Genomic DNA, 22,177 nt, shown 5'->3' on the forward strand with positions numbered 1-22,177 from the left:
AATTTCTTATATATGAATACATTTCTTACATTTATACATATTCCTTAAATATATGTGTAAATTCCTTAAGTAAATTTGAGACAGCACCAACATTTTAAAGTCAAATGGAAGAGTTCACAGCACAGACCCTACCAGTATTGCTTGAATTGACCTTGAACAAATTCTCACCTGTAAAATCATGAGTTTGACCAAGTGACCTTTAAAGTTCCTTCCAGCTCTAAATCTATGAGGCTAAGTTTGAAAAACTTATAACAAAGCTCAGGGATAAACCTTCAAGCAGCACAAAACGGAACCAAACATTGAAATACTCATGTAATAAATTTGACAAAAGTTATTTTAAAACAGTGATCCATTTACAGTCAGTAATTAATGGCATACATTACTGTCAGCTCCTATACCATAAAGCCAGCAGTATTTTCAAACATGTGTCTGAAATTACTTGAAAAATATGCTTAAATTTATATTAGGTATTGATTCATTCTCACATCCTAATGATTTAAAACTAGGAAGTATCACCTACATTTTTTAAAGTTAGGAGATTGTGGGCAGCAAGGGCTGGAAAGTTCTCCATTAAACTCGGCGGGAAGATGTGATGACTTTTCAATTCAATCTAAAACCTTTAAATGAAGTTGCAAAATGAAAGATAGTCTGCATCAAGAGAAACTCACAGGAAGCACCCGATGCCCAAAGGTGCCACATCTGCTTGTGCTTCCCACTTTAGTATCCCAAGGGACAAGTTAATTCTTTACAATTCAGCTTCTGGGCACCTGAACCCTAAAACAAAAGTCTCCTTACATTCCTGCACAGCAGAGCAGCAGTTTATATTGGGCATGCATTTCATTTCCAAATAAAGGCCTTTATTACTCACTAGAAACCATGAGACTGCACCCTATGGTGTAAAGAGTTGTGTAGTCAGGAAAGACAAGAGTTCAAATCCTGCCTCTGATTACCACTAGTTCCTCACACAAATCACTTGAAAATAAAGCTCTTTTCTTCATTTGAAAAATCGGGTTCAAGAACAAGTCGAATACCTAACTTATAGGGTTGTAGCAATGATCCAATGATAATCATGTGTGTAAAATGTTTTGCAGACCCTAAAACACTATAAAAATATCCATTTTGTTAATATTACTACACGTAACGTGTTTACAAAGTGTAAAAATAACGAATTCTTTAAGGAGTGTTACTGAGAAATTAAGAATCCTAAAAAAATGCAAGATTTTTTCTGGTTGAACACTAACATTCAAATTCTAATGGCATTCAAAGATCTAAACTTATGGGCCTTAAAAATTCAACTTTAACACACCTCTAAAATAAGATGGTCCTCTAAAGGTTAGTGCTTACACTTGCAGCCTTTAAAGCTATTTAGCTAAGGAATAAGAAATCTTTCCCCTAAAAGGTTCCACCTTCACCCCACCCAACCTTATTTTCTCCTTAGATGACTCAAAATCCCATTCAATGTAAAATCCTTACCCCATTTTGCCCAGAGAAAACTTCCACTGAAGTTGCTCTACGGAAGAATTTCCCAAGGAGTCTCTTCTTGGGGCTTTACTGTTGTTCGTTCTCCACGTGATATGCGCGTGTCTAGAGGTATTTCAAGGAGGCCGAGACAATTCGGCTCGTTTCCTCAGGTAAGTGAATCTCTCGCTCGGAGATCCCAGAATGTTTAAAGTAAAGGAGGTGGCATCTGCCCGCGAGAGTTAAAACGCTGCGCTGGGGAGCAGCGGAGGCCAATTCTCCTTCCACAGCGTGAGTCCGCGTGGGTCGATGCACAATCCAGGTTCATGGAGCCCTATAAGAAGAGTTCGGTGGCCGCTGCTCGCATGTCCTTTTGCACAAGGATGCAGTCCCCACGCCAGGAGCAGGAAAGATGCTCGTCTTCTTTTTCCGAGCTGCTGGGAGAGCGAGCGGTGCGTTCAAATCTCCCTGGCACCCCTGCAGGTCTAAGGGGTGGGGAGCGCGACACAACGGAGCATGCACTTTTAAAATTGGTAAAAAAATGGAAATCAAAACTCCAAAATGGGGGGGGGGGGTGCAACTGTTTCTGTCCCCTTGCACTAGAAAAAGAATTTTTTTTTTAAATAGAAAAATCTCAAAGTGCAGCTCGTAAATGTGCACGATACTCCACGGAGGCGAAATCTTTTCCCTCCCCCTCCTCTAGGAATCTGAGCTTAGAGGAGGTGGGGAACAGGAAGAGAAGGCTGGGGAGGATCGATTCATTCTCCAGAAGAGAATAAATGAAGCCATTTCAAGGCTGGCAGCAGGAAGGGAGAACAGCAACACATCTCTGGGCAGGCCGAGAGATAAGGAAGAAGGGGGTAGTCCAAAATCTCACCTCCCTCTAACCTCCCTCCTCTCCTTAGTCGGTTGAACACAATGGAACCTTGCTTTCGCTGGTCCCTTTATTAACTGCTCATTTTTTTAAATTAAAAGATATATTCTCTCTTTTTTAAAGCCAAAGACTTCGAGCCTCCTAGGCAACAGAGAATGAATGAATCAGAGAGAGCCAAGCCCCCCCTCCCACGCTTCTCCCCTGCACCGGGCCCCCAGCAGCACAGTGCGGACTGGAGGCAGCAGGAAAGGGAGGGAGGGAGGGAGGAATGGTAGGGAACCAAAGGGAAGGAAGATTATTATCAATTGGCAGCACAAGCCCCTCTGGGGATGCAATCGGCTCAGCCCCGCCGCGGGGGCCTGGGAAATGTGGCTCTGGGGTGCTCGCTGGCAAGCAGCAGCCCAGCGAACCAGTTCACATGCCTGGCCAGTCCTCCTCCTTCTCTGCCTCACACCTCCATCCTCTCCCGCCCCCGCCTCGATCTCTCCTCGCTCTCCCGCGCTCGGAAGAGCCGAGCCAGCCCTGGCCGGCCCTGCTCGCTGATGCCGATGTTGCTGCTGCTGCTGCTACCACTGCCGCGGCTGCTGAATCTGCCTCCTCCTCCGCTGCCGGGCTCCCAGGCAAGCAGGCGGGGAGGCTGCTTACCCCACCGCTGGCTACTGCCTGAGAGGAGGAGGAGAAGGAGGAGGAGGAAAGGAGGGAGGGAGGGAAGGAGGGAGAATGGCAGGCAGAGCAGGCAGGATGCGGGAGGAGGGGGAGGAGGAAAAGGGGGGAAGGGAGGGTGGGAGCGCTCGTCTCTCAGTCCCTCCCACTAACAGCAGAGGAGGCAGACACAAGCAGCGGCCGCGAAAGACCAGCCGCTAACCCGGCCCCCGGAGAGGAGAAGCAGGGAAGGAGGAGAAGGGGCCGGCAGCAGCGATGGGAAGAATAGCAGTGATGATGCTGCTACTGGCTGCAGGCTGCTGACTGCTGCTGCTGGTGCCGACAGGGATGAGGAGGCTAAGTCGGCTCTCGCGAGGAGAGGTCACCGGGCCCTACTCCCCCAGCCTCCCTTATATGCCCCCGGTGGGCCAGCTGCACGGTCTCCTCCAGGGACTCCTAGCCCCAGCCCCTGCTGCTGCCGCCGCTGCCACCGCCGCAGCCTCCTCCAATGCCCACACCAGGCGCTCTCGCTGTGTCTCCATCCTCCCCTCCGGAGGGCCTTTAAATATCAACGTCACCGCGTTCCCCTCCGCACTCACGTCACCCGCCGCTCACGTCACTGAGGTGCGGGGGATGATGTCACGCGGCCGGAAGTACTGCTAAATTAGGGAAGAGTGGGGGGGAGTAGAACGCGCTGCCAGGTTCTCTGTGCCCACCTGCTCTAGCATCTCTTTAAAGGCCAAAGCACTGGAGAGACAGCCCAAGAGGGGATCGGAGAAGGAAGTGGCGGGAGGGAGGGATTTTCTAGCAAAGAATAAGCCAGATCCTAGTGAATCATTCATAGCAACCGCGCCCGAAGTGTCAAGCAGGTGATTTCCTATATCCCACTCACACTGCTACTGCTACTGGTAGGGATTCTTGCGTCCCAGCCAGCAGTAGCGTGTGGGAGGGAAAGCCCTGGCTTTTAGTGGCCACTAATAATGATTAGACAGCATCTTAAGTAGGCAGGACTTTAAGGAAAGCATCGCAGTTTTAAAAGCATGTATTAATGCTCTATGGGTATAGCACTCTACAAAAGTTTTACATTAATAAAAGGCAAGTTCTTGCTTCCTTGAAGATTACTTACCAAAAAAGTTTATCGAAGAGGAAGAGACTGGGTCTAATTCCAAGTTTTTGTGAATCATGATAATTTAGAATCTCTCTCTCTCTCTCTCTCTCTCTCTCTCTCTCTCTCTCTCTCTCTCTCTCTCTCTCTCTCTCTATATATATATATATATATATATATATATGTATATATATATTTCCATTTCTCCTAGCCTCTTTAAATATAAGGAGGAAGTACATTACAATATTTCCTTAATACTTTTAATTGTTATCAATACTTAGGCAACAAAGATTTATTATTTACCTACCATGTGCCAGACACATTCTAAGTGCTGGGGATACAAATTTTACAGTGACTACCCTGGCCCAAACTGCCTTAAAGATGAGTATGTTCCATTTCACCCTTTTCCCAGGGTTCTCTAGGACCCTTAAGGGAGTTAGGAGTATATAGAGATAATCTCCTTTCATTGGCTCCAGCCCCCAAGGGTTGTTTTCCTAAAATTTTAGGGGTCTTCTATAACTTAGTTCCATTTAACCACTTAACAGGCAGATTAGTTTTTGTGAAGGAATATATATTTCAAAGGAATAACAAGATCACACATTCAAACATTCCCTCAACATGGCATAATTCCCCCATCTCCCTATATATAAAATCCACCCCAAGCCAAAGCCTGAAAGGGGAGGAGGATGGGATTCCCAACTCACCTCAGTTCCTAAATATCCTGGTTCCACAAAGTCCAAAGTTCCCTTGGGCTCGTCATACCACTGTGACTTCTCGGGCCCTCTCTGATTGCCTGACAGCAAGATCCCTAAGATTGAAATCATATTTCTAAGAGTCTTGATCCCCTGGGGCCCAGAGATTCCACCACCTCTAACTAGACCTGAAAAAAGGCAAATGGAAAAGACCCAAACCCCAAGCCCAAAGTCACAGGACCTAAAAGCTCCCTCACTGGCTCAGTTCATGAATGATCCTATGAGTGATCAGGACTTTCACCCCCTCTGGACACAACTGGAAAGAGAGAAATTTCTAGTCTGGTGGTTTTAAAGATGCAAATGCAGCTTGTTCCATCGAGGTAGTCAATGGAAAAACAGCTACTCCTCTACCCACAGGGTAGGAAAATGTAGAATGTCTTCTCCCAGAAGCAAGACTTTGGCATCTTCCACCTGGTTGCCATCACTTTAGGTTATCTGGGCATAGGAAAATCAAAGCTGCATTATACAAAGAAAAGCAAAAACCAATCTCTGTTCTCAAGGAGTTTATATTCTGCTTTATTATAGCAGATTGCCCTTTCTTCATACTTAAGGGACTAGTCTTCATGAGTAACTGGACAGAAAAATTCTTCAGCGGATGGCCAAGAGAAAGGAGATAGGTCCCTTGATCTTAATTAGGCTGATCCTTAACAAATATGTTTCTGGGCTAGGATCATAGTCTTTCTAGCTTGGAAGGACCTACCAGAGTTTATGCTATGTTAATGTAACCTTTGATAACCCACAATTATAGGGTCACAGATTTAGAGCTAGTCAATAACCCAACAGACCCCCCCCCAATCTCCACTCCCAATATAATTCTGATTTTATAGTTGTGATAATCTTTCCATCGTGACAGGGCATCTGAATAGGATTTTAGTGGAGTTCTTATCCATCTAACCTTGTATATTTTGATACTTACTAAGATTTGTTACTTGGAATCCACCAATGGAAATGATCTGCACATATACAAATAATATAGAGTTGCATCCATTACTGTACAGATTGCTTTTCTATAAATCTACATACAAAATGGATTGAATCATAAGGACAAAAACAAAACCGTCAATAATGGCATATTAGATTTTGTTTTACAATTTCCAAAATACTCTACCTATATTATCTTATTTGATCCTCACAAGGACCCAGTGAAGTAGATAAGCAGTTGTCACCACAGTTTTACATATTACAATAATAATAATATTTCTGTGGCAACTTACAGTATCACTGTCCTATTTTACAAATAGGAAAACTGAGGCTAACATAGCTGATTTGTCTAAGATAAACAAAATTGTAGACACAAGAGTTGTAAAAATCAATTGTAGTGTAATAATAATGCTAGAAACCCAAACAAAAGAAAATTAACCTTCACTAAAATGCTATTCAAAAAATGAATCTATTTGAATCATTCTTACTACAAGTAATTTACTGTTAGGCAGTCGAGATTTTTTAAGACTAGCAAAAATTATCAATACTATGAATAACATCAGATCATATTTTCTTGTGATTCTTAGAATATAACATTAAGATCCCTCTCTGATTTTAGAATCTTTTCAAATTTAGAAGCAGTGAGAAAAAAAAAGGGTGCTGTGTAGTTTTTTTAAAAAAACATGTCTGTAGCTAATTAAATATTATGTAGTATTATCATGTTGAGAGGGATATGTAATCACTTTAGTTAAAACAAATGGATTTTCCTACTGTTTAAAACAGTAAAACATTAAAACTCATGCTTTTCAGGTTTTATTTCTAATTTACCTATTACTATCCTACGACTTATTTCTCTACAAACCATTTTCTTCTTGAGCTAAATTAACTTTTCTGTCATTTTCAGTAAAGTTCTCACTGTGATTTTTCAAGATTTCTTTGCACCTTTGTATCACTGCCTCCTGTTTTAAAAACTTTTTTTCATTTCAGTGTTGCCCAACTATCACAACTGTCTGTCAACTTCCTTTTTCCCTCAGAATGCTGACCCCCTCATTGAAGATTATTCTAATCTTCTCTTTTGTCTGTAAGATATATGAGGCTTCTTCCAAATAAATTAGACGTTGACCTGGGATGGAATTTTCCAAAGTTTTGTCTGATTACATCACATTAGCTTCTGCTCTCATTCTAGAAAATTCATCCTATAAATGGTCAATCTTTAAGCATGTGTGGGATGAACTATATCTGGGAGCACATATGCCTATGTTCACTAAGGGAATAAAACTCTCATTTTTATGAAATATCTATTCACAAAAAAAATGCAAAGTGTTTCCTTCTTTGAAATGTTTTCAGTAAAATTTTCAAAGATACCCAAGAATCATGAATCACCTTTCCACTTCAAAGTGCAAATATTTTCTACCTCAACAACATAATTTAAGTCTCAGGCCTGAAGCCTGTCTTTCCACTTTTCTGTTTTCAAGTAAAATCCTTATATTGTTTTTCAAAATTTCAACCTTCCTAGAAAGTAGAAAGTAATGTATTCTCTTTTACCACTAAGAACAAAACTGCTTTAGTATAGAGTTTCAGTTTTTAACAGTTCCTGTTTCCCACTTACACTTTGAAATTTGTAGAGAGGTTCATGAATACCCTCTGATTTTAGAAACTGTGGGCGAAAGCATCTGTTTTAGTTACAGAATTTCCTTCCTTGCCCTTAATAGGAGATAACAATCTTCAATGGGATGTTTATAATTTGGTCCTGAGATATGCTGATTTAAAAGAAAGGGCGTGTGAACACAAGAAGGCCTTCTAAAATACTTTAATATGTACCTGTTGCATAACCTCATAAAGGAGAAATTGTGCTGGATTGCTGGATCTCCTTCAGTTTCCTGTTTGTCTTTTGCAAAAGAATACCAAAATAGCAAACAAAACAATAGGCAAACCAATCAGAATCATCTAAATATCTACCTATATAAAATAAAGACATATAGCTACTTAATTTATTTAAGCCTAAATTTTCCTCTCTGCAAAAACCATACTATACACATCAGAAGGTTGTTGTAAGAAAAGAAATTGGCAAATTTTAAGGTGACACATAAATATGATCTATTTCTGGTTCACACAACTTAGAATATGACCTCTCTGGTAAACTGAAATTTTGAAAGAATCTATATTAATCAAAAATGACTTTATTAAGCACTCACTATGTGCCAAAGCATCGAGGATACAAAGAAAGGCAGAAATACAGTCCTTGCCCTCAAGAAACTCAAATTTTAGTGGATGCAAAGGGAGGAAGAATCAAACAAAATAACAATGCAATATAATAGGTAATGTTATATTATGTAATGAAATAGTTTAGCTCCTTTTTCTCTGCATGAATAATATCTATAATAGCCCAATCTATTTCACTTTTGGAAAGTTTTGATTATTTAGAAATCAATCCTTATATTGGGGGCCAAAATCTGTCACCCTGTAATTTTCACCCATTTTTTCCTAACTCTGCTCTTTGGGGCTACAGTGAATAATATTTACTTTTATTTTATTTATATTTATTTCTAATTAAATCTCCTTTTTATGGGCCAGTCCTTCCCAGAGGACAGATAATGTAACATTTCTCTCCTTTAAGTGAGAGGTTGGGGATTGTAGGTTTAGAATGTTGCATACCACATCAGATGTACTTATGGGTTAACAACCAAATTAACATCATTTCCTTTTTTGATTTGGGTTACTAGAATGTTAGGTCCAGGTAACACTATAAACTTTGCATACGTTTCATTAAACTTTTTCTTTGTTACAACACAGAGGTGTGGAATGGGTATGTATGTTAGGAAATGGCTGTGACTTTTTAAAAAAGGAATAATTTTTTAAAATTTGGTAATGTGTACAATCTTTAAAATGATACAAAGCACAATCATGCCTTCTTATCCTCTGCCATTCCTATCCACTTTCTCCAAAGAGTATGCACAATGGCCATATCCCAGTAAAACCATCTCAGCAGACCAACTAAACAAGGTTGAGGGTAACTGACAGGTCTCAAACCCATCAGTGAATTAGGGGGATGTCCTAAGCATGTGAAGACTTCCTCTGGTGCAATGGGCCAATGAGGATAATTCATTCGAACAGCCATGAAGGCGGCTCAAGCAGAGCTTGATCAGACATCAAGGTACCAAAGTCATCCACTGACAGTCATCCTGACTTTTGTCTTGCCCTGGACTTCTCGGACTCTGGAAGAAACTGATGACTCTGTACAACTCTGCCTCACTTAAATCCAACTCTCACAAAAATCAAGACATCACCCCAATGGCCCGCCTTGAAAAATGAAGGATGAAGAACGACAACCCAACATAGTAGGGACCTTCCATTAGGTTTTTTAACATCTCAAGAAACCCAATGTAGACAGCTGTCAATTCCTCATTCTTAATATACAACTGATGCACTTCCTTTTCCAAAATATATTTTGGGTAATCTTCTAAGAATGTGGTATTGGGGTAGTCAAGTTTGGAGATGGGAGGTTCAAATCTGACACCCCCCCCCAACACTTCCTTATTAACGTCTATGGCCTAGCCTTTGCCATTCTATTCTGCCCATCTACCTGTCAGTCTTCATTCTTATCACATGACCAGTCCATCTTCTTTTCCTTAATGATATCCTTTGTTCTTATTTTCCCTTGGCATTTTTTGTTGGTTATACATTGCAGCTTGCTCATCTTTCATGAACTTTTCCATACCCCTGTGTGTGATACTTTAGTTCTCTGTAAGCAATGGCTTTCCATGTCTCACTATCATATAGCAATTTGAGAATTATTGAATGTGTTACATAAATTGCTAAGTGCAATCCAGTCTGCTCTTCCTCTAAAATAGTTCTGGACCCATTTTATTGTCCATCTGCAATACATCTTAAAGATGACAAAATTACTCAACAAACATGCAATTTTCACTTGGTTTTTCCTGTGTGAATTATTAGACCAATCTCTCTTGACTGATTATGACCTGAAGGAGCTCATTGCTGCCTTTTTTTTTTAAACCCTTGCTTTCTGTCTTTAGAATCATTACTATGTATTTCTTCTAAAACAGAAGAAAGGTAAGGACTGGGCAATAAGAATTAAGTGACATAGCTTGGAAATGATCAAATAAAATATAATTTAAAAAAAAGATGAGGGATGGGGGGTTAGGGGAAAGTTAATAAATTCAATTTTATTGAAAAAAAAAAGAATTAAGTGACATAGCACACAGCTAGGAAGCTCCTGAACCCACATTTGAACTCAGGTCCTCCTAACTTTAGCCCTGGCTCTACACTTTGAGCCACTTAGCTGTCTTTCTTGACTGATGGTGAATGTAATTAAAGAGGTCCTACAGTATCTCCGGGTCTGATGTAGTCATCGTGCTATCACCAGAACACTGAAACATCTCACCATGTAAATAGAATCCCTCCTCTATTCAGACTCAGTGCAGGACATCTTCCAATACAATGTGAAAGACTTTTGGCAAGCATCTAGCTTCTTTTATGAAGTTTGAGTGGTGTTGATAATTAGATGGTCATTGAAGCATATTTATCTTTGCGATTGTATCTACATTGGAATTTTGCATGATCTTGACATATATATGTGATCAGTACTTTGTTAGAAGACAGACTGAGCCTTTTTGATCCATTGAATCAAATGCTTTAAAAAAATAGTTAACCCCCATGATTGTAGCAGTTTTTTTCCTTCTCTATACCTTTCAATCAATGGTGTGACTATGAAGATGTGGGCTGTGAATAGAAAATTGTTCTCAAAATTCTACCTGTTACCATCCTTCTCATGTTTCCATCAAAAATGCCCTTGATACATGTATAAATCATTCTCAAAGAGATTTTTATAGAAATGAGAAAGTAGGCATGTGAGTGGGTAGTTGCTGATGGGTCTCTGTCACCTCTTTTTGTTTGGGGGGTTTTTTTGGTAATGAGTCAATCCATGTTTTTCCCCCAGTTATTTGATATTCTCCCCCCCCCCCATTTAAAGTATCTTAAAAGTCAGTCAGTCCTCTCAAAATGGTAAGCAGCCTGCTGCAGCATGGTTTTCTTTTGTTCCAGCTATTCTTCCTGACTTTGTTTCCTTATATTATATTTCTGTTTCCTCAAACAGCACATCAGGGACTAAGATATCAGTGTACAAATGTAGTGGTTTCCCCTTCATTGCTAATGAGAATTGACTGCTATAAAAATGCTCGGAAAATCCATACCATTTTCTATTTATGTGTTGCCCTCCTTCCTGTTTCACCTATAAATCATTGTTGATCATCTATCTTAGTTGGGTCTCACATCTAGCTTTCTTTAGACTCATTGCCCATTCACGTTTTTATATTTTCTTATGAGGTAAGAATTCTCATTCTGTCATTCTTTTTTTTTGTTTTGTTTTTTTCATTCTGTCATTCTTAACCATAGTATTTGGCAGAGGGGTGGGAATTCCAACTCCTGTTGTATTAATAGAAGTACAATATACAAAAAAGGGGAGTGATAACATGATGTAATTTGAGCTGATCAGATCACATCTAAAGTTCCTATGTTCAATCTGAAGACCACATCGAAAAGGGAGGGTAGTAATCTGAACAGTCAAGAAAATCTGGTTAGAGAATTTATCAAAAAAAAACAGATATTTTAAGAAATTACTGATAAATTTTGTTTCAGTATGTCACATAATAATTATTGTTGTTGCTATTATTATGTCTACAAAATAATCACAGCTAAAGCTTCTGCAATGTACAGTCCCTAGAAATAGTTGAGTAAAATAACATGAGTGTTCACAAAGTTTCCATTTCAGAGTTTTCAGTATGTTTTATAAATTATTAACCACATTGTCTAGTTTGTAGGGAGGATTTTATCTGAATTTTGTTCTTTTAATCTGAATTTTGTTGTCATTTCAAAGATGTTACACACTTGTAGCTTTTCTAGCTAGCTGACTGGGTATGGCTGGCCAGGGTTTATATCACAAAAGAGCCTTTGGAACTATCAAACTAAAAAGCTAGAAAATCTATTTGCTATAAAGAAGCATATACACTGCAGGTGAAGACTAATTAGGGTAACTGAGAATAGTAGCTACTCAGGAAAAAAAATGTCATCATGGTGGAAGACCTGCAATGGCAGCAGAATACCAGGTCAGTGAAAAAGTGGTATCAGCTGATTACCAGAAGAGATCAGTATCAGCTCAACAGAGATGCCCCCCCCAGAGAACCTCACAGGCAGTAGCATAATGTTGTTGCCAGAGGACACCAGGAGCTCTGCTATATAGGGGACATAAGTTGCTCCACCAATTTATGCTCCTTGCCCATCCAGGTTTCATGTGTGTGCCTCTTCAGGTGTCCCCTCTCATGGAGTAACATAGGAGAATGTAACTGGAAGGACACTCACTCTTGAAAGCCTAGAAAAGCACTCCATATTTAAGGCACTTTGGGGGTTAGGAGCTACTCAAAATCATAGCTCGTGAGACCCTGATTGTATTTGCTTTTACCAGGCTAAACTGAAGATTCATTAGCACAGAACAAAAGACTAGTTAAATAATCAAATAGCATGACAAAATAAGTGACAAGAAAACTTCTTTAGCAAATATAAATGTGTGCTCTCCCTGAGGTCACCATACTATCAATGGTATTTTTATAACTCATGTGGTTTTGTAACATATTAGTTTGGATTGTTATTTATCTTTTTAATATATTTTTCACATCTTCCAAATTGTACTCCTTACACATAGTAAGCACCCACTATATTTTTCATTCAATTGAGTTATACTTATTTGTATTACAGTGAGGTTGCCATAGTGGATACAGCACCAGGCATAGAGTCAAGAAGACTTGAATTCAAATCCAGCCTCAAACACTAGCTGTGTAACTCTGGGCAAGTTACTTCACTCTGTCTCCCTCATTTTCCTCATCTGAAAAATGAGCTGGAGAAGGAAATGAAAAACTACCCAAGTATCTCTGCCAAGAAAACCCCAAATGAGGTCATGAAGAGTCCGATATGACCAAAATGATTAAACAACAAAAATACTTGTTTATGTCCCCAGTATCTAGTCTATACATTAAATATAGCAGATTCTCATTGAATGGTTGATAATGATCAAAACTAAATTATTGACCCTTCTAATTAATTGTGAAATTGAGATTTACTCCACCCTACTTATTCTTTAGAATTTTAACCACCAGGAAGGTATACACCCCTACTTAAGGATTAAGTGTGGGGGAGGAAGTTCTATGACCCACATGTGCTAGCAAGTGACAAATCATAAACAACTGGCTGCCCCTCTGGGCAGTCCAAAGCCAAGTTTAAGCTCCCATTGGTACATGTTAATACACAGGAAGTGACGCAAAGAACTGCCTTTATATTTCACAGTCACTTCCTGTGAGGGGGTCTTCACCTTGGAACTTGACCATGCAGGAGCTTGGGCTTGATATCTCATACTGCTTCCCCTTGGACTGCCCTGTGTTGAGTGAAAAGGCTGACTCCCTTTCCTTGACTATTCTGAAGGCACCAGCCTCTGGAGGAGCCCATCATCTTGGGACTCCTTTTCCCTTGGCTTTCTGGAAGCACAGGCCTCTGGAGAGACCCCTCATCTTGGAGGAGGTCTCATGGCTGAAAGCTGTGTTAAATTTAATCCTCTGCCCCCCCCCCACCCCTGAATTCCTGCCTGGTTCAGACCAGGCCAGAGCAGCTATCTCTCTCTCATTTCCTTAATTCATTCCCTCTATTGTAAATAAACTATCATAAAAGCCATTCTGACTTGAGCAATTCATTGGGATTTAGTAATTAAATCCCTGGCAACCAACTCAAAATATATTCAGTCCAACCATAAATTTTACCCCTTATATAATGTAATATTGGATTTGAACCTGAAATAAGGGAAGGTTAAATAAGGGTTCAAAACTAAATATGTTTTATATATATATAAAATTAACAGGTTTATTTAGCTAAAGGGAGGAGGGAAAAGGGATCAAGGAATAACTAACTTCTAACCCAAAACAGAGATTAAAACCCTTATAACTTCCTATAACTATTCTAATCTAATTCCCAAATTATTAAATAAGGTTTGGGAGGAGCAGAAACCAAGGGCCAAAGAATCTCACACAACTGGAGTCCTCTTGGGTCAAGCTGAAGTCCCAGTAAGAAGTCCCAGTAGTAGCTCTGCAGGTCCACACAGGATCAAGAGGGGAATGATGATTAACACACACACACACACACACACACACACACACACACACACACACACACGCGCGCGCGCACACACACACACACACACACACTGTCCACCAGTGTGAGGTAATCACTCACTCAACCACTCCTTCAAGATGGTCCAATTTCCTGGCAACTTCAAAGTCTTTCCCTTTCAGAGAGAGCCAACTCTACTCTCTCTCTCTCTCTCTCTCTCTCTGTCTTCTTCCCAGAAAGCCAACTGTCAGTCTCAACTGCCTCTCAGCTCCTCAGTGCTCTCAGAATGTTGACCCAGTCTTTGCCCTGTGGGATCTTCTGCTTCTTGCTTTTGCTATAAGCTAATTCTTAAAACAAACCTTCCCCACCAGATGGGAATGAATCCAGTTATGGAAGAAAAGATGTCTACAAACATTTGATAAGATTGCAGAGGGAAGGCACTCTGTATAGTTACCAAGTAGCATATGTCATAGTTGTAATTTGCTACTGATACATTTTACCAGTTTTTCTGATTAAGATATCTTAGTTATTTTCATTTTTCCCATTTCACCATTATTTCTAGCCAACCCCACTGCCCTCAAGGAGTTTACATAGGGGAAACATACCAACAAATATAGACAAAGTAAGCTATACCCAAGGCCTGAAGTCAGGAAGATTTATCTTCCCTAGTTCAAATCTGGCCTTGGACACTAGTTGTGTGACCCTGGGTAAGTCACTTAACCTTGTTTGTCTCAGTTCCTCAGCTGCGAAATGAGCTAGAGGAGATGGCAAACCACTCTAGTATCTACCAAGAAAACTTCAAATAGGATCACAAAAAGTCAGAAATGAGTAAAATGATGGAATGGCAACAATAAAACTATACACTGGATAAATAGGAGAGAATTTACTGAGGGAAGGCACTAGAATTAAGAGGGGTTGGGAAGGAGGCAGCTAGGTAGTTCAGTAGATTGAGAGCCATGCCTAGAGATGAGAAGACCTCAACTTAAATATAGCCTCAGATGCTTCCTAACTGTGTGATCCTGGGTAAGTCGCTTAACCCCCCAATGCCTACCCCATGCCACTCTTCTATATTGGAACCAATACACAGTATTGATGCCCAGATCTCAGACAAATTTGGATTCTATTGAACTGCAGCTCAGTTTAGTTTCAATCTTTATTTTTAAAAATCTTTATTATAATAATGATATTTATTAATATTTTTAAAAATCTCCCTTTGCAACCCTGGGTAAGTCATCTTCCCTCTCTGTAACCTCAGTTTCTCAAATCTGCCATTCCTCACAAGGCAGTGTCCATCCCTCAGTTGAGAATTGCATTCCTTGCTATAGGCATGATTTATGGTTCCTGCTCTGTGTGCAAAGATTCCTAGTTATGGCTCTGACATATATTATTTCATTTGATCTTCAGAATAATTCTGTGAGTTAGTGTCATTATTAGCCCCATTTTAGAAATGATGAAACTGAGGCTGAGAGAGTAAGAGCTTTGCCCTGGGTTATAGAGCTGGTATCAGAGGTAGGATTCAAATAACTGTCCTCTTGGCTGCAGTACAATACCTTTGCCGCTATACCCAGGCTCACTTAAATCAAAGGTCTACATCGTTTGCAGACTTCTCTGAACCCCAGAGAGAAAATAAATTGAAGCAGGTCAATTTAAATTTAAACAGAGGAAGAACCCCTATTGATTGTGTGCAGCCAAACAAAGGTTCAGACTGTTTAGTGGGGGAGAAAGTAAACAGAAATTTCCCCATGAGGGCTTCATAATCACTTCTTCATGATCTTGTCTCGTCTTTCCCAAGCATCACACCATTTAAAAATAAGCCAATAAGAAAGAAGGAAAAAAAGAAGCAAGAAGCTTCCACTTAAAACTGCTATATGTCAAAGAGGTGACACTGAGGGAAAGAAACATCCTTTGATGAAATAATTTATTTGAAATATAGCTTTAATCTATATTAGATCTCAGGAATCTTCATAGCAGTCCCCCCCCCCTTTACAAAAGAAAAGAAATTGATAGAGCTTTAATAGACTCATTCTATTAACATGCCTGTGGTTGTCTGAAACCTTAACCTTCTTCAGCAGTCTTTGTACTATCACACCAGAGGAAAAAACCTCAGAATATTGGTACTTGGGAAATTCTGAGTCCAATGCATCCCCTGCTGGGCTTCTGAGAATGGATTTATTGTGAAGTTCCTTATGTTATTACCTTGTCAGTAAGCTCCTTTTAGCATGCTGGCTTCTCCTTGGCGGTCTCTTATGTATAAGTGGGGATGAATAAAATTATAGCTGTCCCTTAAAATTTTTTTTAAAAAAGGAAAGAATCAAGAAGCTTGGCTACTTGAATAGTAGTATCATTTATTTTTTCACATAATGGACATTAACCATAGAATCATAGCTTTGGAATTGTACAGGACTTTAGAAACTCTCTAGTCTAAACTTCTCATTTTACAGATAAAGAAACTGAGGCCCAAGCATGATAAATGACATGCCCAAGGAGACAGGATTAGTAAGGATCGATAGCAGACTGGGAGTCCTGGTTCTCTAAATCTAGTACCAGTGATTTTATCTACTATACTATCATCAAGTACTCATTACATGCTGAGATGAGAACTAAGCTATGAGTGACCTACTGACAAAGTTTAGATTAAATGTTCCTGGGACTTTAGATCACGAGAAAAACAAGATGGACAACTAGACTTTTTTCCTGATCCTCTTAACTGTTCAAACCTCATTGAAATAGAAATTATGTAACAAAGATAAAGGAATGGCAGCTGTTTCCATAATTTAGGAATCCAAAAGAAGGTAGATTAAATGTCCCTGCCCTCATGAGGTAGAGAGAGAGAGAGAGAGAGAGAGAGAGAGAGAGAGAGAGAGAGAGAGAGAGAGAGAGAGAGAGAGAGAGAATGTTTATATATAGAACAATGTTATGTAGTTAGCATAAATATATGAAAGAAACATTTCATATTCTTATTCAGGGTTTTACAAATCATCAAAAATAAGCTTAACTTAAAATGATTCCTGATATAGCTTAAGAACCTATTTTTTTAATTGCATTAAATTATGTCTATCTTAAGTTTTGTTTGGCTTCCATATTCAGGAATGATTTGTTCATGTCATTTCTATGGATTAAAAAAAAGTCTGCATTGTCAATATTGACAGCTAGGTGGTTACTCTCTTACCCTTCTATAATCACTCTTGCCCTTCTTCAACCTTATACCCCTTTATTTAAGTCCCTTTTTTCCTCTCCCTCTATTGTATTCTACCATTCCACTATGCCCTCTCAAGTGCTCATTCTATTAGTAAGAAACTGTCCTATGTAATAGACATTTATTCTCCTTCAGGAAATTACCTTGTATATATTTTGCATCTAATTTTCAACATACCTGTTGATTCTCTTTAATAGAATATAAATTGACAACCAACTCTTCTCTACTATGTGGACAATTGGGATTTAAAATTTTTAATTCTTTCAAACAAATATTTTTTTCCATTTCCACCCCAATCTCTTTGGAAAAAGGAAAAGAAAAAAATGTAACAAATATATATAAATAAAACAGAATCACACACTGGTCACGTCCAAAAATATTGCTCATTCTTCATTTTAAGTCTATCACCTCTCTGTCAGGAAGAGGAAGCATGTTTCATTTTTGGTCCTTTGAAATCATGATTGGTCATTGTGTCAGAATTTTTTTTATACCCTTCAAAATTATTTTTACAATGTCGCTTTTCTTGAATTAATTATTCTTTTTTCTGCTAATTTCATTCTGTATCAATTTATACACGTCTTCCTAGATTTCTCTTCTATCATTTCCTAAGGCATGATAATTTTCCATCACATTCATTTAAGCTCAGGCAGAAAAGTAATAGGAGGGCTTAGGAAATAAGGAGTCCTGGATAATAGTCTTCCAAGAGGCACTAGTGCCTTCTTACTAGAAAGCTCCAATAAGAGGAAAGCACCAGAAGCCAATGGAAGCACACACATCCACACCCTCAATGTGGATTGATATGGTATGGGGAAGAGGAGGTAGTTTGAGTTAGTGCTGAAGCAGGACCTTGGCTAGTAAAATGAAATTGAAGGAGAGTGGGATTCATAAGGACTATGATGCATTTTCCTGCATTGCCTTGGGGGAGTGGTTCAGGCAGCTGGATGTGTCCCCAAATGATCATCCTCATCTCTGAAACCCCACCAGAAAACCCTTCTGTCACCATTTCCAGCAGCTTTCTCACCCTGGAAGGTTATTTTGCTTCTGCAACCTCTTCCTCAAATTGATTAGTTCTTTTGGAAACTTCCATTTTAAGAAAGAACCCAAACCATCATGTTTCTCTTCTATCTCTCTGGCTTCTTTTTTTCTGAGTCATCATCCCCCATTAGAATGTATACTCCTTAAGAGTAGGGACTACCTTTATTTTTGCTTGTATTTGTATTACCAGTGCATGAGTGCTAAGTCCTTAAGGAATGCTTGTTGACTTGACTTGTTGACATACATCTTAATTTGTTCATCTGTTATCCAACTGATGATCCCCTGTTAGTTTCTAGATATCTTTGTACATATGAATTCTTTTTCTCTTTCCTTGATGTCTTGGGCTATAGGCCTTATAACAGTATTTCTGGATTAAAAGTTATGCACAACTTAATATCTGTAGGGGCGTAGTTCCATATTGATTTCCAGAATGGCTAGACCAGTACACAGCTCCACCAACAGTGTATTAATATGCTACTCCTCCTGAAATCTTTCCAACATTTGTCATCTTCCTTTTGTTTGCCAACTTTGCCAATTGGGTGGGTATGAGAAAAAAACCTCAAAGCAACTTTAATGTGCATTTATGTGATGACTTTAGATTTCTTTAATTATTATGATGATTTGGAAAATTATTATATGGTTACTCAAAGCTTGGATTCTTTCCTTTGAAAACTGCCTGTTATATTCTTTTTATCATTTATCAATTTGTACCTCAAAGATTATTTTAAAGTTGCTAATGACGGAAAGGCTAATTTGTCCAAAGAGGACTAAAATTTAAGGCATTTAAAATTTCGTGTCATTACTAACATAAGTAAAAGTGGACCTGGAACAAGAGACTTTGAAATATTTTTTACAATGTACAAGCTTGTCGAAATAGGTTTGAGCATTCATGCCCTCTATCTAGATGCCAAATACTACTATAAAAAAAGTGAAAACACATTATGCTAGGCACTGTGTTCTGAAGATAAACAATCTAGAAATTTATTATATATGTGTGTATATACATACATATATGTGTATACAGCATATATATACATAACAGAAATATATGTACACATGCATATATACATAATATATATGTATGTGTATATATACACACATATGTACTACACTCATTACCCAAATATATTAGGGTAATGAGTTTCATTTAGAGACAGATGGTGTAGAGGATAGAATATTGGACTAAAGTCAAGAAAACAAGAGTTCCAATCCTGTTTCATATACTTACCATCTGGGCAAGGCATTTTACATCCCTTAGTCTCAGGTTCCTCATTTTAAAACTTGAGTAATAACAGCTCCTCCCTCATAAAGTCGTAAAGAGGCAAAGAAAAAAAATTAAGCATTTTACAAAACTTGAAGTGCTGTAAAGTTATTCTAATTTGCTTTCACTGCCCCACCCACCTTTATTTATTAAAGACAAAATCCTGGCTAGCTGTTTAGCTGGGACAGGATGCTATTGTTCTCTTTTTACTGAATCTCACACCAAGTCCCTCCTTTTCAGTTCTTGTCTAGTTTTACTGAGAAAAACAATATGTAGGTGATGAACAACTTCTCACTCACCATTAGCTTTGACATCAATTCTGATTTCTGAAATACAGATTTTTAAAAAGGAAAGGGAGGAAGAAAATAATCGCATTTTAATATTTTATTTCATCAATTACATGTAATAGATTTCCACATAAGTTTTTCTAAATTATGTGATCCAAATTTTCTATGCCCCTCCCTTTCCTCCCCCTTCCCAGAGTTGGCAAGCAATTCTATCTGGGATATATATATATATATATATATATATATACATATATATATATGTATATATATACACATATATATGTATATAAAATCATGCAAAACATGGAAATAATCATTTAAATACCTGCTCTGTATCATGAACTCTGCTAAGTGCTTAATAAATATCTGACTTGTTCCTCATGACAACTCTAAGAGGGAGGGGCTATTATTATCCTCGTTTTGCAGTTGAGGAAACTGGGGCAGAAGAGGTGAAGGGACTTTCCTGTGGTCACATAGCTAGCAAGTACCTAGAGTAAGATTCAAACTCACTCAGGTCTTCCAGACTCCAGGCTCAGTGTTCCTCTCTGAGTATAACTGGCAACAAGGAAGAAATATACGAAATTCTTGTTTCTAAAAGTTTTCATTTGGCGACGTCCCAGATAACATGTTTTTGACCTCTATTTATCTTCGTATAAATATATTTGTGTTTGTGTATGTGTATGTGTATGTGTATATGTGTGTGTGTAAAGCCTAACTGAAGCTATCTCTAGTACACTATTCAGTAGTGGCTACCATACTATTGATTATGTACAATATGAGTAATTGAAACTCTTGAGGATAGGGCATATTTTCCTTAGTCCAAGGTTCTTTAGACTGCTCTGAGGCCAAGATTTCTCATATATTCCTGAATATACAGGTGGAAATGAGAGGGCAGAATGTCCATTTTAGGAATCTTAATTTAAGAGAATAAAAAATAAAAATAAATCTTTTAAAAATCAACAAATACTTATTTTGTACCTATTGTGTGTAGGGCATGGTGCTGGGTCCCAAAGTGTTATACTAAGTAGGAAGTTCTCATTGTCATCTGGTGTTTAGGAGGAAGATATCAGGTATTGTTCCTTATATCCCTAGAAAGTTTAAGGAGTGGAATTGAGGCGGAAGAGATTTTAGTTGAACAAGTGGAAGAGCTTCTTGTTTCAGAGTAACATTAGAACAGGTCACCAAGGGAAGTTCTTTCTTCTCTTTTCTTTTTCTCTTCTCTTCTTTCCCTCTCATTCCCTTTTCTTTCTTTTACTCTTTCTTACCTTTCTCCCCTCCCTCTCTCTCTCTCTCTCTCTCTCTCTCTCTCTCTCTCTCTCTCTCTCCCTCTCTCTCTCTCTCCCCAAGCAAAGAATAAACAAATCCATAAAGGGACAGTTATCTATTTGAAGTTTTAATGCAAACGTTAATCAGTCAGTCAACAAACATTTATTAAGCATTTACTATGTGCCAGATCCTGTGCTGGGGAGACAAGGAAAGGCAAAAGGCAGACCTTGCTCTCTAGAAGCTCACATCAGAGTGAGGGAAACAATTTTTTTTAATGTATAACCCAGATTGAATTGCCTGCCAGAACCAAGAGGAAGGAAAGGAGAAAGATAACTTCGATCATATAACTTAGGAAAACTTGGATGGAAATTTGTTATAACATGTAACTGATAATAAATAAGTAGTTAGGGAAATAGTATGTAAATACTAGATACTTAAATGTTATATTCAGAGTAGATGGAGAGTAATCTCAGAAAGAAAGGCATTTAGTAGCTGGGGGCCCAGGAAAGACTTTCAGCAGAAGGTGGAATATGAGCTGAATAGTGAAAGAAACAAGGAAAACTAAGAGGAGGGTGATCATTTTAGTCCTGGGGGGGGATAATGAGCAAAAAAATTATTTATTCAGTGCCTACTGTGTGCCAAACACTATTCTAAGTTCAGGTGAAACAAAGAAAGGCAAAAGATAGTCCCTGCTCTCAAGGGAGCTCACAGTCTATAGCCAAGGCTAGCAGAAGTGCCACCTTTAGGAGGTTCATCTCTGATAAAGAACCAGCAGGAAAAGTGTGTCAAGAGAGGTAGAGAAGAGAGGTTGTACCATAGAATCAAGGATGTAGAAGAAGAATCTCACAAATTGGTTTGGGATGAGATGTGCTTTTCCAGACCAGAAATTAATGAGTTGTCTTCAGTGTCTTCAATGAAGCATACTAAACCCGAGACAGTTCTAGACATTAAATGGATAGAGCAGTGTCCAAAGATGTACCGGCAGATCTACAGCACAGACCACAGAAATGGAATAGAGGAAAAGAAGAAAAAAAAGTTCAACAAACTAAAGAGAGAAAGAAAAGTAAGAGGAGCTTATAAGGAAAACTGATAGTTTGTCATCAAATAAAGTGAGTGACAATCTAGGGACTATATAAACATTTTCATACAAAAAAGTCAGATATAAGCAATTGGAAAGATATTAATTGTTCATGATTAAGCCAATAGAATAAAAA

General features: G+C 38.7%; 1 protein-coding gene across 10 annotated transcripts in view; it reads right to left on the bottom strand.

Moving 5' to 3' along the window:
- The window catches only part of HOMER1 (homer scaffold protein 1), a 169,126-nt gene extending 167,491 nt beyond the window's left edge, over window positions 1-1,635 (bottom strand). For 7 of the 10 annotated variants that reach the window (XM_007486428.3, XM_007486427.3, XM_007486424.3 and 4 more), the window contains exon 1: window positions 1,474-1,635. In XM_007486428.3, coding sequence (XP_007486490.1) covers window positions 1,474-1,478 — 5 coding nt within the window. In that variant the 5' untranslated portion in view covers window positions 1,479-1,635. Of the gene's footprint in view, window positions 1-520; window positions 982-1,473 lie in introns of those variants that run through there. The other 3 variants (XM_056824807.1, XM_056824813.1, XM_056824812.1) reach the window with 3 other exon arrangements.
- Between the last annotated feature and the right edge of the window lie 20,542 nt (window positions 1,636-22,177).

The sequence above is a fragment of the Monodelphis domestica genome, chromosome 3 (assembly GCF_027887165.1).
Source record: "Monodelphis domestica isolate mMonDom1 chromosome 3, mMonDom1.pri, whole genome shotgun sequence".
Lineage (NCBI taxonomy): Eukaryota > Metazoa > Chordata > Mammalia > Didelphimorphia > Didelphidae > Monodelphis > Monodelphis domestica.